The following is a 16048-nucleotide window of genomic DNA, read 5'->3' as shown; positions in this document are numbered from 1 at the left end:
TGGAAGCTGGCTTGTCGGCAGTAGAGAACGTGTGGGATGAGATGGACATGGCGTCCACTGAGCAAGATGAGAGGTTTAAAGTTCCTACTGCATTAAAGAGAGTCAGACAAGAAGAGTCAGAGACTGATAGTGCTGGAGTCGGAAGACCTCTTAGCTCCAGAGAGCGGTGATGATGAAGGGGCTTTCACTAACTTGTCCCTTCAATTAGAGGTAAGTTAAGAAATGGGAGATGGGGAAGGGTACAGCTTCTCATGGATACGGTCTTTTTTAGCAGAAACAGGGCTGTTGTATTTCAAGATTTTTTTTCCTGATGTTGACCTCTTCATCAGTTCAGTAAAATCATTTTTGAAAAGGCGCACGGGAACCAATAAGTTTACACAGCAAGAGGGCTATCATCTAAAAGGTTTGGTTACAAAATTGGGGGATTCTTTAGCTAATAAGTACGCATGATGGAGCTGGCAGTCACTTCTCTTTCTCTCCAATTGTTTGTTGTCTGTTGTCTTCTGAGTGTTTCATTCTCTCCAACTAAAATGCATAGGCTTAGGACTGGGACGTTCAGTGTTAATGAGTGCAGGGATGAGGCAAAGAGGTGTGCGTTCCTGAGGGAGAAGCACCTGGCAGTGGCTTTTCTACAGGAGACACACAGTAATGACAGTTTCGAGTGTGAGTGGGTGATGACCTGGGGCAGCGATGTGTATTTTAGCCGTGGCACAAATTGGTGCGGTGGGCTGGCAATTCTCCTGGCTAAACAATTGAGTCCTGACTCTGTGTCAGTAACTGAGGTGGCAAAGGGCCATCTGCTAATAGTTAAAATGAAACTTGAAAATTGTTGGCTAGTTTTTATTAATGCATGTGCACCAACTGATGGAAAAGAGAGACTGAAATGCTTTGCCCTGTTGAACAACACATTATCACAATTAACTAGTGACGATCGTGTGATTCTAAGGGGCGAGCTTTAACTGTACATTAAATGATGAATTAGACAGGAACCATTTGGAGCCTCACCCATCGTCTACTCGGGCACTGCGCCTTCTGTGTGAACAGTACGAGCTGCAGGATGTGTGGAGGGTGATGAATGGGGGCACCAGACAGTATACGTGTGAGCAGGTGAGGGGTGGTTTTCTCTCTCTCTCTCTCTCTCTCTCTCTCTGAGCAGACTGGACAGGCTGTATACTTTTAAACATCATTTTAGTCTTCTTACTTCCTGTTTTTTAACCCCCCACAGCCATTTCTGATCACAGTTTAGTCATTTTGTGATTTTTGTATTGCCTAATTTACAGCATAAAAGCTGCCATTGGCATTTTAACACTCAACTTTTATATGACCTGCATTTTAAAAACAGTTTTATCTTTTTCTGGGCACATTGGAGGAGGCAAGTAGGAAATTTTACATCTGTGAGGCAATGGTGGGACATAGGAAAAGTGCAATTTTGTCAACTTTTCATAAATACATCAATGGTTCTTTCAGAGCAAGAGATTGCAGAGATCCAGTTTCTGCCTTTTCTGAAAATGGACTGGAACAGTTAAGGAGGAAGAAGGTGACTTTGCCTGATCTGTTGGATTATAAAGTCAAAGGAGCATTGGTCCGTTCCCGCTTTCACGCAGAAACAGAGTTGGATGCACCCACTAAATACTTTTTTGGACTGGAAACAGGGTCAGAGCCGAAAGATCCACTGTTTAAGATGACAAGAAGGCCAAGAACTGAGAGAAACAGGTCAAATTTGTTCAAGGGCAGTGAACTTTTATTCTGAGCTCTTCTCTAAAGAGTTGCCTAGGAAGTCTACAGTAAGTTCTCCTTTTTTTTATAGATTTGCCAAAAGTTCTTGGAGGAACTTCCATCTGAATTAAACAAAGATGTATCACTTCAGGAGATGACGGTTGCCATGGAGAGTTTAAATAAAGAGAAGGTTCCAGGAATTGATGGAATTCCAGTCACATTTTTTCAATCATTCTTGGATGTTTTGGGCCCTGACCTCTTGGCTGTGTTCCTGGAGAGTGCAGCCATGGGACTGATGGCCACGTGTTGTCGCAGAGCAGTGGTTACTCTCTTGCCCGTATATGGAGACTTGAGTGACATTTAGAACTGGAGGCCCGTGGCACTGCTCTGCACAGACTATAAAATCGTCTGTAAACCTCTAGCAATTAGACTGAGAGAAGTAATGGCCTCTCTGATTCATCCTGATCAGACCTATTGTGTACCCAATCGATCCATACATGACAATATCTTTTTAATCAGAGATATTTTACATATGTAGGCTTCTTGATCTGAAGGTTGGGCTCTTTCCTCTTGATCAGGAGAAAGCATTTGATAGGGTGGATCATGACTGTCTGTGGCAGGTTCTTGAGGCCTTTGGGTTTAAATCTGGGTTTGTTTCAATGGTAAAGATGCTCTACAATGACATTCAAACTGTTCTGAAGATCAATGGTGGTCTTAGTGCTCCATTTAGAGTAGGTTGGGGGATTAGACAGGGTAGTTCTTTTTCGGGTATGTTGTATTGAAGAGTAGTGGGAGGTTTGTCTGTTCCTGGGTGCCCCTTGCCATTTCGGACAGTGACATATGTAGATGACATCATGGTGCTCATTGATAGCCAAACAGATGTTGATGGCATGATGTCTGTTTTAGAGAACTTTCAGAGGGTGTTATCGGCAAGGATAAATTGGAAAAAGAGCATAGTAGTATTGATGAGGAAATGGAGTGAGATGCCACCTAAATTGCCTTTGGGACTCCAGTGGACAAAAAGAGGCCTGAAATATCTTGGTGTTTACTTTGGGGATGAGGCTTTTGAGAAAATGAACTGGGAAGGAGTGCTGAACAACTTGAAAAGTCGCTTGAGGGGTTGGAAATGGCTTTTTCTGCAGCTCTCATATAGAGGAAGGACTTTGATTATTAATAACTTAGCAGCCTCAACCATGAGGCATAAATTAATGTGTCTTGAACCCTCTCCTGAACTTTTATATAGTATTCAGAGAGAACTCCTGATTTTTTTCTGGAATGGAAGACATTGGCTAAAACAGTGTGTGCTCTATTTACCTGTTTCTGAAGGAGGACAAGGATTTGTTGATATTTGAAGCTGAAGAAATGCTTTCCAGCTGCAAACTTTGCAAAAACTGTTATATTATCCAACAGACTTGTCCTGGAGGCCACTTGTCTGTGTCTTGTTACAACAAGTAGAAAATCTAAATATTGACAAGGCACTTTTTTAATGGACAATAGACATTGAACAAAAGATCTGGTGATATGCAATGGCGTATGCTGCATGGCATCATCGCTGTTAATTCCCTTTGTCTCACTGCTTGATCCTTCAGTCATGGACAAATGTCCTTTCTGTGCAGAGAGAGAGAGAGACCGCTTTTCACTGTTTTCTTGTCTTAGACTTCAGCCTCTTTTAAATGTTCCTACCTCTGTTTTTAGTGTTCTTAACTTGCCTTTTAATGACTGTGTATTTATAGTATTAATGGAAATAAGTATAATCAAGATAAATGTGATTGGTAATTTCCTCATTGGACAGGCCAAGCTGGCCATTTATAAGTCCCGAAAGGAGAAAGTGAAGTTGAATAAACAATGTCATATGATCAAAACATTTCATGGACTGGTAAAAGTCAAGGTGTTTTTAGAATATAAATTCTACAGAATAACTGAAAATGTGAATTCTTTTGAGGAAAAATGGTGTGTTCATGTGGCAGTTTGTAAACTTGAAGATAATTAATTGTTTTTTCTTATTTCTCTATTATAATAAAAAAATCTTGGGAAGAGAGATGAGACGTGACTTTCTCGGAGAGACACTTTCATGTGCTGCGAGACGAGAATTTGTGCCAAGAGATTTAACCATGCCCAGAACTGGAAATAAAAGACAAAGTGTAGAAGACAAAGCAAAACGTCGTAAAGAATTCAAAAATGTTTGTGCGATACACGTGCAGAGCAGTTTAGAGATAATGGAAGTATGAAAATTCGAAAGTCTCAAAAAAATTATAGTAAAGATCGCATTGGCAAAAACAAACGGAAATTATTACTCAGTGAAATAACGGAACCGTGAATAGAGATCAAATATATTATTCGGATTTAAACTTTAAGTCGGGGACTTGTAGATCATCTAATTCGTATTGACTTCAGAGAAAAGTAGTGTTTCTTTCCATTGAAGAGGCGTATCCACAGTGGTGGGTCTGAGGCTAGGGATATGCCCTGGTAATCGGAAGGTTGCCGGTTCGAACACAGAGTTCAATCATTTCTCATTTGTGTGAATGCTATTGTCAGACAAATTTCATGTAGAGACAAAAAAATGATATTCACTCATGGGCAGTCATACATTCCGTGTTTGGAATTACATCGTCACAACACAATCAAAATTCAATGCGATATTGACAAAAAGGTAAAAGTGAAAAGAGATCGAACATATGGACATAGGTGATGTGACAGAAGTATGCAGAGGATGTCTCGGGTAGAAGAGAGACAAGGCAGTGAGACAAAAGGACAGCTGCTGTACAGGCTTTTAAATATTCGAAGCGCAGATCACGTGGCACAGCAGCAGCAGATCGAGCAAATAGGAGGTAAAAAAAGAAAAAAACTATTTGTTTCCCATTGTATCACCGTTTAAGAAGGGGATTCAGAGGAGCGACTGCGTCTCCTTGGGGTGCGTTCAGCCCCCCTCTTCACAAGGTGAGCGGCAGAGACATGAAGTGGCCAACACGTAGCATGGGGGGGGGGGGTTGATAAGCAAAGTGAGCAGGGGGGCGAAGTACCCTACTTTAACATATGAATTAAGTGTTGTTTTTTTGGGGTGAGTTGGGATTTTCTTTGTTTACTTTACTTTTATTATTGTTAATGACTTCTTGAATACTAATTAATAAAATTCTTTTTCTTTCTGTTTCTATACAACTCTGTATGTTTTGATAATAATTAAAGCTAATAAAAAATTTTAAATGATACTTGAAAAATATTTTTTCTTTATTTTCAGAATTATTTGGTGTTGAAAAAGAATACTTAACAGCAAAACCTGCAGACAATATGTTTGTCATTGGATCCCTTTGCTATGTTCAGCAGTGAAATACTAAACCTTTAAGGCACGGTTTTTCCCATAAGCATTTTTTTTACTTTCAGATGGAGAATATGATGAAGGCAGCTGGAAATGAACATCTGTTGACCACACTAATTTATCCTAAAACTGGGCATCTTATAGAACCTCCCTACAGTCCCCATACTCGTTTCAGCAATTTTATTTCTGCATTTAACCAAGAGAAAGGTAATGGTAAATATCATGCTAAAACTAGTTTATTAAATTGAAGTAAACTCTATGTAGTACTTCTGTTTCCACAGTATTCACATAGTACATCTTCTATTAATTTTTTTTTTATTACAATTAATATGTTTTTTGCAATGCTGCATTCAAACTTAGCAGTAGTAGAGTAGGTTTCTGCACCAAAGAAAGCTACTTTAGCTTAGTGGGCTTAGTAGCTAATTTTTGCAATTTGCTGAATAAAAAATAAACAAATTCTCCGTTTGTGTCTTTAGGGGTGGATAGGATGCCAGATCCCAAAACCCTAACCCCAAAAAATGCACTAGTTTTCTGAAATCTCAAAGGGTAAATTTTCCACAATTTTTTAAGGCTACAGTTAATGAAAATATATTAACAATAAATGAATTATGCAGTGATACAGTTATAGTGCTGCTGCCTCATACGAAGGAGACTGGAGGTTGCTCCTCAGTTGCTCTCTGCAATGACCTGGCATGTGGAGCAACATGGGTTTGCTCAAGTTTCCTCCCTCAAGTCCAAAGACTTTCAGGTTAGGTGAATTGGCAATGCTAAATTTTCCCCTGATTTTGTGCGTGTGTGAGTTCACCATGTAATGGGTTGGCTCCTGTATAGGGGTTGTTCCTGCTGTGCCTGTTGCTTGCTGGGATAGACTTCAGCTGTCTCCTGCCCTGGATAAGCGGGTTTAGCTGATGAATGAGTAAATAAAAACTATAATCCTAAAGCCACTCTCTCTTGCATGTTGCCTATCTTTAAAACAAATAAAGAAATATTCTGTACAATTTAATTTACAGATTGATTCCAATTTAGCCTGAGAGAGGTTATTTCAGCTTTTAAAAGAAGAAAATAATGTTCACGAAATATACATTTCTAATAGACAGCCATCTCCTGTCACAAAACAGATTCTCAGCGGTCAGCACAAGCGATATAAAGGGTAGTTCATGGTATTTAGGTACTTTTTATTTGTAATTACAAAGTTTTAAATGTGTTCATGCAAGTGAAACCCATTTCATATTGTAAATTTTTATTACAAGCAACTGACAATTTTTGACATGAGATGTGATGTAAATGTGTAGCAGTGCAGCTGAGACTAAAAAATGCATTTTGTATGGTTCATCTGCCCCCACCAGCTTAAAGTCAAACTCCACCCAATCGTAGCACAAACATATTGCTTTGATTTTAATGACAGTGTGCGTTTTGTTGTAGACATCATAAATACTGAACTCAAAATAGATACATATAGTATTTTAATGTATCAAATTAGAAAATTAATAATAATATTTCAGAGTTTTATATCAACTGGATAACATATTAAGACCGTTTTGATTTATCTTATCTTTGTATGAGGGTTGAGATAAAGTAGCTCCCTCTCTACTCACTTTGCACAGAAAAGCTGTAGGAAAAAAACATGGCGCATCACAGGTATAAAAGAATAACATCAGTTATCAAACCTGCTTCTGCAAAATTTTCTTTCAAATGATGTATTATCGTAGTCTTAAAAAAGTTATTTTTTAAGCATCTCCCAGTATTTCAGAACAACCTGAACTCTTACTCACAAATTCAAAACTTTATCTTTATATATAACTAGCAAAATATCCGCGCTTCACAGCGGAGAAGTAGTGTGTTAAAGAGGTTATGAAAAAAAAAAAGGAAACATTTTAAAAATAACGTAACATGATTGTCAATGTAATTGTGTTGTCATTGTTATGAGTGTTGCTGTCTTTTATATATATAATATACACACACACACACATAAACATATATATACATATACACATATATATATACATATCTACATATACACATATACACATCCACATAAACATATATATACATATACAAATTTACATATCTACATATATATATATATATAGACATACATATATACATACATACATTAACACATATATAAATATATATATATATATATATACTGTATATATATATATATATATATATATATATATATATACATACTGTATATATATATATATATATACATACTGTATATATATATATATATATATATACTGTATATATACATATGTACTTATTGGCTCCTGTATTTAGGATATAGCAGGTTGGATAATGGACGGATGGACATCTGTATGCATAGCCGTATTTGCCCGTTTTCGGTTTTTTTCTTTGTTCAGTAATATTTCAGTAAACCCGGAGCTTGTCAGTTCAAATCCTGGTACTGACACCACTGTGTGACCCTGAGGAAGTCACTTCACCTGCCTGTGCTGTAAAATCAAAAGTAATGTAACAAATTGTACCTCAGATGTTGTAAGTTGGTGGAATAAAGGCATAAGTAAAATAGATAAATATGTATTATACACATAGGAACTATTCATTTATTTTCAGTTAAGTCATCTGCAGCAAACTTTTATAAATGAGGGTTTCTGATTTTTAGATAGTGCAAACTGTTTCTTCTTCATTGACGTTTTCTCTTGGAGAGCTTTTTTCATTTCATTGAAAATGAAAGCAGCAGCTGCCAAAATATGTAGCTTTCTTATTAATTTTTCAACATTGTGTAAAATAAATGTATAAAGTAACATAAAAGGTTTAAATACTGGTTATTCTTTTACACTAAAATATTACTAAAGAGATACAAAAAAAGTAAAATGGATATGTTCTTTTTCTTTAAGGAGATTAAATATTACTGAAGAAAGAAAAAAAAAATTAAACAGCCAAATGGGGCTATGCATACGAACTTAAAAGGTTTAAATAAAACAGAAATATATATTTTATTTTTACTTGCTTAACTTGTGGAGGGTGTATCCTGTAGCAAAGCCCTAACTTTTTTCGTGAAAGCCCGTTTCAGTCAATAAGTGTTAAAAACAGGTGTAAAGATATTGAGAATAAGCTACGCAAACCCAGGAAGACATGGAATCGTTTAAATCAAGTATCATTACATCTTCCTTTCTTAAAGAGAAGTAAGGCAGTACTTATAAGCTTACATATTTATATATAGACATACATATATATATATATATATATATATATATATATATATATATATATATATATATATATCTGAAGCCGTGCAAGCACACTCTTGAGAATGCAACGTATAGTTGTACAGAAGAAAAGCAATCTTGCCTCAAATGAATGGCAACCTTTTGTAGGTCTATGAACTTAATTTAAACTTTAGGTTTACACGGTGCTTTCTTTCCGAAGTATCTGCACTCATGAATATGTCTGTATGTGTCAGCCAGTCAAATCCACGCGCTTCGCACCGGCGAAGTACCGCTTTTAAATTTTTATTAAGAAGAAAATAAAACGTTTTTAAATTGAGGGAAAATATACTAATAACAGTTTGCTAAGGATCTGTTTTTTTGTGAAGCTGCCTTTACTCGAGTGATCACTTCGACCTGACTTGGTGGCCAAGTATAAGCGTTACCTGGTAGGTAACCACCCATACAATCAGATTGTGAATCAGACTACGAATGCCGTGAATGTAATTACACACTCACTGCACTTGCTTACGGTAATCGAACCTCGGACGTCAGCGCTAGAGGGGCTTAGCAGCGGTGAAGTATTGCTTTTGAATTTTAATTAAGAACAAAAGAAAACCTCAGAGGTTCGATTCCCGTAAGGGAGTGAAGTGAGTGTCCGGTTACCTACCAGGTAACGCTTATGGTTGGACAGCAAGTGACGTAACATCAGCCACGGTGCCTTCAGTTGTGAGAAGCAGATCATAGAATGATTGAAAATAGTTTTGCATGTACCTTTTTAGTAAAAGGCGAGCTTTTAAGCCTGAGAAATCACCCCGTAAATGCACACATTTAATTGCACATGTGTTAATATGTATGGTTACACAGTATTAAAAGACAGTGAAGAACGTGATTCACCTTTGTTCCCGCGTTTGATAAAAGGCGAGCTTTTAAGCCTGAGAAATCACCCCGTAAATGCACACGTTTAATTGCACGTGTTAATATGTATGCTTACACAGTATTAAAAGACACTCAAAAATTAACATCATTTACCATCAGCCACGGTGCCTTCAGTTGTGAGAAGCAGATCATAGAATGATTGAAAATAGTTTTGCATTTACATTTTAGTAAAAGGCGAGCTTTTAAGCCTGAGAAATCACCCCGTAAATGCACACGCTTAATTGCACATGTGTTAATATGTATGGTTACACAGTATTAAAAGACAGTGAACAACGTCAGTTACCTTTGTTCCCGCGTTTGATAAAAGGCGAGCTTTTAAGCCTGAGAAATCACCCAGTAAATGCACACTTTTAATTGCACATGTGTTAATATGTATGCTTACACAGTATTAAAAGACAGTCAAAAATTAACGTCATTTACCTTCGTTCCCACGTTTGACTCGTGCTGTAAATCTCTTCCTTGTTTTTAGTTCACGTGATTACGTAGGAGGCGTGATGACGCGATACGTGACTCCGCCTCCTCCATTAGAGTATATGGACAAAAAATATGTTCCAGTTATGACCATTACGCGTAGAATTTCGAAATGAAACGTACCTAACTTTTGTAAGTAAGCTGTAAGGAATGAGCCTGCCAAATTTCAGCCTTCCACATACACGGGAAGTTCGAGAATTAGTGATGAGTGAGTCAGTCAGTCAGTCAGTCAGTGAGGGCTTTGCCTTTTATTAATATGTATAGATACGCTACCTTGGCTGTCTGTTTGTCTGTCCAGGATTTTCAATCACCTGTAGCTCGCAAACCGTTTGACCTGTTGACCTGAAATTTGATACACATATACTACGTGATGCCTACTATCCACTTTCGGGGTGATGATTGACTTCCAAGGTTATTCCTCTTTTTATTTTTAATTTTATTTTATTGTAGAATCAACTCTCGGCAGCAGCTAGAAGGGCGACCATGCGGTGTATGCATACAGGCGCCGTTCTCATCCCTACCACCTTCGCCGTCACTTCCCCTGCTTCTTCAAATCTTAAATCATTCTTGAGGCAGATTGCAGACTTAAGTGCCAGCTTAAGTAAAAAATTAAGGAAAAACGTACTAAGTACAGTGGAACCTCGGGTCACGACCGTAATTCGTTCCAAAACTGTGGTCGTAACCCGATTTGGTCGTGACCCAAAGTAATTTTCCCCCATAGGATTGTATGTAAATACAATTAAGCCGTTCTAGACCGTACAAACTGTATGTAAATATATATTTTTTAAAGATTTTTAAGCGCAAATATAGTTAACTAGCCATGTGCGCCCAACTACGTTGCGCGTGTTAAAGTTGTCTGTGAAGGGCTCCCTGTTTAAACGCGGCTGCCAGTAGTGAACTGGGCCCTTCGTCGCACAGCATTATGATTTTTTATAAGGGAAACAAAATTACAAAAGAAAACCCTTGGACATTGATTCGATAGGAACGGCCTACTCGGAATCACTATCCGAATAGTAATTATGTGGTGGTGTAGGAGCATTTGTGCTTCTCTCCGTTCACAGTCCATCTCGTTTTCACGACGCTGTCGTTTCCTCTCACGATCTCTTCTCAACCTTTCTCCAATCTTGCAGGTTGCTTTGTGGCAATCCAGAGTAAGGCAATATACACGGAGCAATGGTTATAAAAGGGGGACACATAGGTATCCAGGCTCTTTAAAGCATAAATAGGGATCACTTCACTGACATGTGAGCAAGCCACGGTACAACTGTGAGACGCTCAGCACTCGCCGGCTACAACGTAACAATAATAATTTCCAAAACGTGCTGTTACGTTGTCATTCATTTTACCCACTGTGTTTCTTTCATTCATATGTTACGTAGGCACATACCTTTTATCTTCGGCAATCTCATTCACTAACCATGCCTCAGAAGCTAACCAGCGTAACACTGTCCACCACCCCTTTCGTTATTCCGGCACATTGTTGACATCCGTGAGTAACAACAACGTACTAAACTGGAAGGTGGTCTACGCATGCGTGGAATTCGCGGACAAACAAAGATCAGGATCTAAATGAAGATTATATATAAAGATTAGTTAATTTAAAGCACAACAATTTGTTTAGTTTGAATGTCTGTGTTTTGAGGTGTGATTGGAGTACTACAGTCTTCAGTAGTATAAGCCTGGAGGAGATTTTTAATGCAATGCCTATGTTTTAGCTGTCTCTCTACTGCCATCTAGTGCTTCTTCTTCTAATTCATTCGCGGACAAACAAAGATCAAGATCCAAATGAAGATTATACTGTATATAGAGATTATACCATAGAATGCACAGCGTAATAGTAAACTAAATGTAAAAACATTGAATAACACTGAGAAAACCTTGAACAACAAAGAAAACTAACATTGCAAGAGTTTGCGCTATAGCGCTACGAACCGCTCGCTAAAAACCTTTTTTAATGAGTTAAGCACAGGGAAAAAATGAACAAATGAAAACCGTAATTTAATAAACAACCAAGAAAAGTAACATTGCAACAATGCACACTACGAACCGATCGCTGAAAACAAAAGTGAAGTGGAGGTTAAAATCCAATAGAAAAAACTCGTCATTAAATACGAGGTTAAAACAATGCTCGAATCAGTCTCTTTAAAAACAAGCCCGGTGCATTCTTTAACTGCCTTCTCGGCCTTATGTGGCCAGCTCTCTCTCACGCGCGTGTGCGTATCTCTCTCTCGCATCAGTCACAGCGCTGATCTTGTGAAAAGAATGGAGATAAATGACATCAACTCAAAGAGGGAAAGGCAAGTTCGTTGTATCACATGAAAGTCACTGAGCGAATAAAACTGAATTATGAAAAAAACAAGCGCTATCTTTTACAAGTAACCAAAATTTACACCAGGTGTTGTTACAGACTCAAATCAAATCTATGTTTTTATTATATTGTAGAAATAATAATAGCAGCTCACTACTCAAAACACAGAGCGTCCAGTCTCGAACCTGGGACCTTTGGGTTATAATGCAGCAGTTCTTACCTCTACACCATTCAAGAATATGTGTAAACTCCCTGTCAATTGACAGTTTTTAACTCATTGACAGCCACATGTAAATCAAATGCTTTTTTTTCTTTTGGTTATATTTTTGAATAAAAGCACAAGTGTTTATTTGATATTTGGACAAAAGTCTTCACACATTATACACTTTTCCTCATTATTAATATATCGTTATTTGGAATACATGCATTATCTACCCAATACAACTTCCGGCACCACACACGCAAATAAAATTAGCCTTGGCTTGAGCTGGGAGACCTTTTTGCCCACGAGCTGAGCTCCGTCAAGGTGGGCGATGGGACTGCTTGCTGCTTGTGCTGATCAACGCATTTACAAAACAAAAGACGCTGATGGTAGTGGTGTGAAGGGACTTAAGGTGGGCCGGGATTATGAGTTTTTTTGTAGGCTTCAGGAATTCTAGTGTTGCTGAACAGAATAAACATGGTTTATTCTCCAGAGCTCAGGATCCCGACCTTAGCTTAAAAAATGATGTTATAAACAGAATGATTTATAATGAATTAAGGATGACAGAGATGACTGGGATCACTTTGCTAAGATTTGGATTACCTTTGTCTGAATTTAGAGGCCTTAAATAACTGATATATTGAGTTTATCATTGATAAATAAGTGACCAAAGTATTTTAAATGTATAATATTTTTAACACAATCCTGTTTTTTTTTTTGTTTTTTTTTTTTTAAAAAAAGTAGAGATACAACCACCACCCCTGATTCAAACCCCACCCCCACTTTCCATTGTCTTTGCAAGTCTATGGAGATTTACCAATAATAATAGCTGATATATACTGTAGCTGTTAGGCTCTTGTAGTAATAAGAACAATGCTACATATTGTATAACCTGTTTGCTTTTCTTATTTCCTGTAGTTGTGGTGTTATGGGGAGGCCAACCAAAGGAGCATTCATTTGCACAGGAAGACTCTTGGGAGAAGATTTTACATTTTTTATACCATCATCTGTATAGTTCTAGTATTGGTTTATCTAAATTATGATCATTTTCAGAAGTAGTAACAAAGTCAAGCTAAAAACAAACATACATGTACCTATGCAGTTTCTACATAGCACTGAGCGAGATCTCAGTTTTTTTTTTTAATTGATTTTATTGAAATCACACATTTTTCCATACAAATAGATCAATTTTACAAAAATAGGATTGAAAACAAATCAACTCCCACCCCCTGAAACTTTTCTCTTTTTGCTTCTAGAAAAAGTTTTGTTGATTATGATAAACAGCTTTAAAATACATATATACTATCAGATTCACTGCATCATGTAGGAATTTGGAGAAACATACAATTACCTTTAATTGAATTTAGTGTACTTAAACTCTTAATGATGATGACATGTTGCCTTACTTCAATTGAGATAAAAATGTTTTGCTGCTGGTTTTTGTTTGTACTTGGAATCTGATGCTTCTACTTTCAGTATCCAAAAATAGTTGGGTAGCGGTAATGTGTTCCACTCACCCTCATACTGCATTTTCATCTTTGCAGTGTCCTGGTGAAATCTTCCGCCATGTTCATTACTGGCAAGTAATCCGAGAGTGAATACAGGAAAAGAATCTTTAGTGACAAGTTGCACTTCATTGTTTTGTATGCTTCAAGCATATTGTCAACCACTTGGGCATAATTTGGTGCTCTATAGTCGGGAAGAAAATTCTCAACATCATACTTGAATGTCTTGCTTTAGTTTTCTCTAGCCCCACTAGCATCTCTTCAACGTATTTGTCATTGATGACCTGTTTGATTTGTGGACCAACAAAAATTCCAGTTCATGTAAAAGATCTGTTTTGCTGTCAACCTACATAAAGAAATTTGTCAAATTCTTTTGGTGATCTAAATGACAGAAATTTTCATACCTGACAACAACAAACTCCAACCTTGTGGTTTTGAACCAAGTAGTTCTAGTTTTGTTTTTGACAAACTCAAGCCCTTGCCAGGTCATTTAATTCTGACTGTGTTATTAGTTGAAACTCACTATACAAAGGCTGGATCCCTGTCATTTTCCACATGCATTGTAACATCTTTGTGTATTGCATCTACTGTATGTAACATGTCTGTGGTGGCTTTGGTACTGACAAACTGCCATCATGCAGCAGTGGTCTTATGGCTGAAGGCAGATTGGGGTATTAATAGATTTCTAGCCAGAAATGTAATAGAATGCATAGCAGCTGTTGCAGCATTGCTGAGATATTTCTGCTGTAACACATTATTCTCTCAACAATAAATGCTAAGTATGCAGTGTGTGCTATGCCTGTAGAACATGTGCATGTGCATGCATGTAAACTGATATAAATGTAATGCAAAACATCTGTGCATGGGAGCTGCTTTTATAGCCTATCCTGACTAAGTACAGTATACACGGGTAGGCCTAAACCTAAGCATATCCATTGCATGTTTGGTGCAACTTGCACTGAGTGGATGTCCGGGAATGCCTGGGCTAAACAAAATAGTTTGCTTTGTGGGCAACATAATAGTAGATTTAAAATATGAGAGAAAATCACAAAAATGGGTGATTGTAATAATACAGTATGTGATAGGACAATTTAAAAGTGATTTTTGTGATCAGTAGGCCATAATCCATAAGATATATAAAAAACTGTTCAGGAAGCAGCATCTTCATTATCTAGTGTAGTTATAATTGAATCATAATTGTCTGCTTTGTTACTTTTTAATTGGAAATTGTCTCTGTAATAATTATACAATTTTTATGTGTCATAATCTGTGAACATAAATATTTTGAACAAAATATAACCCAGCTTTTTTCTTCTTTTTGTTTCTGAATAAGTACATTTTTCCTGAAGAGTCTTATACTGTTGATTAAATGCTTGCACTGTTACATTTTTAAACCTTTCAAGAGTATGTGTTAATTTTCATTTGGCTCTAATGTGATTCAGCTATGACCTACAACATGCTGCTGATCTGTGTAGCCTTTTGTTAAAGCCTGGAATGCTACAAGGGAGTGCATTTTTATTTAATGTGAAACAAGTGATTTTGTGAAGTAGTATACCATTTACAAATAACTGTTGATTCTTAAAATTAAAATAAAGTGAGAGATTACTATTTTGAAGATTTGCCAACCTTACCACCTACTGCAAATGTAATAAGTCATTCAGTTATGAGGGTCATTAAAGTACTAACTGCAGAAAGACAAAATCGCCATTCTCCGTTGAAATTATCTAAACATCCATCTGGCAATCCTGCACGTGTAGTACCCACAGGTTAAATAAAGTTTACATGTTTTACTATTTTATGCAATGTGTTACAAATGCAGTTTTAAATTGGTTCCCTAAGGCCTCCCTCAAATATACACTTATCTTAATGTTGTGTTCTAAAAGCTGTTTGAAAAGTTTGCGAAAAAGGATAATCCAATTAAATTTCAAATCTTATTTTAGATAAAAATGTCAAACTAAATGAGAAAATTCTGTTCAGCTCTTGCATGATTTATAGTTTTGTGGCCACCATGCTGGATCCTGTCATTGAAAATTGGTATTTATCCTCAAAGGAAGGCAGAGGATGTCTTTTAGGAGCTTTCTGCTGTGCATCATATCGAATGACAGAAATGGTGGTTTCTGTTACTGAGATTCCCTTTGTTGATTTTGTTGTAACATCTTATTGCAGATATTCTTACAACTGAGTCTTGCTTTTTAATCTTTTTGGATCATATGTATTACTTTCTTGAGATCCAAATCTGAACCTTCAAAGCTGTCTTACCAGAAAGAAAGAACCTGAAAGGCTGAAATACTCCAGTTAAGAGACATTTCCTTTATGAATAGTGAATACTGCTGTGTAGCAATAAGTAATACTGGATACTTGTGCTGTGTCTTTTTGGAATTGTTCAGTTATAGAATATTGTTGGGAAGATAAAATCATTTA

The 16048-nt window shown here is 37.0% G+C and overlaps 1 protein-coding gene across 5 annotated transcripts in view; it reads left to right on the top strand.

Annotated features, from left to right (window-relative positions):
* Positions 1-15643, top strand: part of LOC114659417 (peroxisomal succinyl-coenzyme A thioesterase-like) — a 190792-nt gene extending 175149 nt beyond the window's left edge. For 2 of the 5 annotated variants that reach the window (XM_051923877.1, XM_051923866.1), the window contains exons 10-11: positions 5095-5236; positions 13041-15641. In XM_051923877.1, the coding sequence (XP_051779837.1) occupies positions 5095-5236; positions 13041-13165 (267 nt within the window). In that variant the 3' untranslated portion in view covers positions 13166-15641. Of the gene's footprint in view, positions 1-5094; positions 5237-13040 lie in introns of all 5 variants that reach the window. The other 3 variants (XM_051923888.1, XM_051923860.1, XM_028811914.2) reach the window with 3 other exon arrangements.
* Positions 15644-16048: the final 405 nt, after the last annotated feature.

This window comes from Erpetoichthys calabaricus, chromosome 1 (assembly GCF_900747795.2).
Source record: "Erpetoichthys calabaricus chromosome 1, fErpCal1.3, whole genome shotgun sequence".
NCBI lineage: Eukaryota > Metazoa > Chordata > Cladistia > Polypteriformes > Polypteridae > Erpetoichthys > Erpetoichthys calabaricus.
Note: the sequence above shows the minus strand (reverse complement) of the source record. Positions and strands in the feature narration are given on the sequence as shown.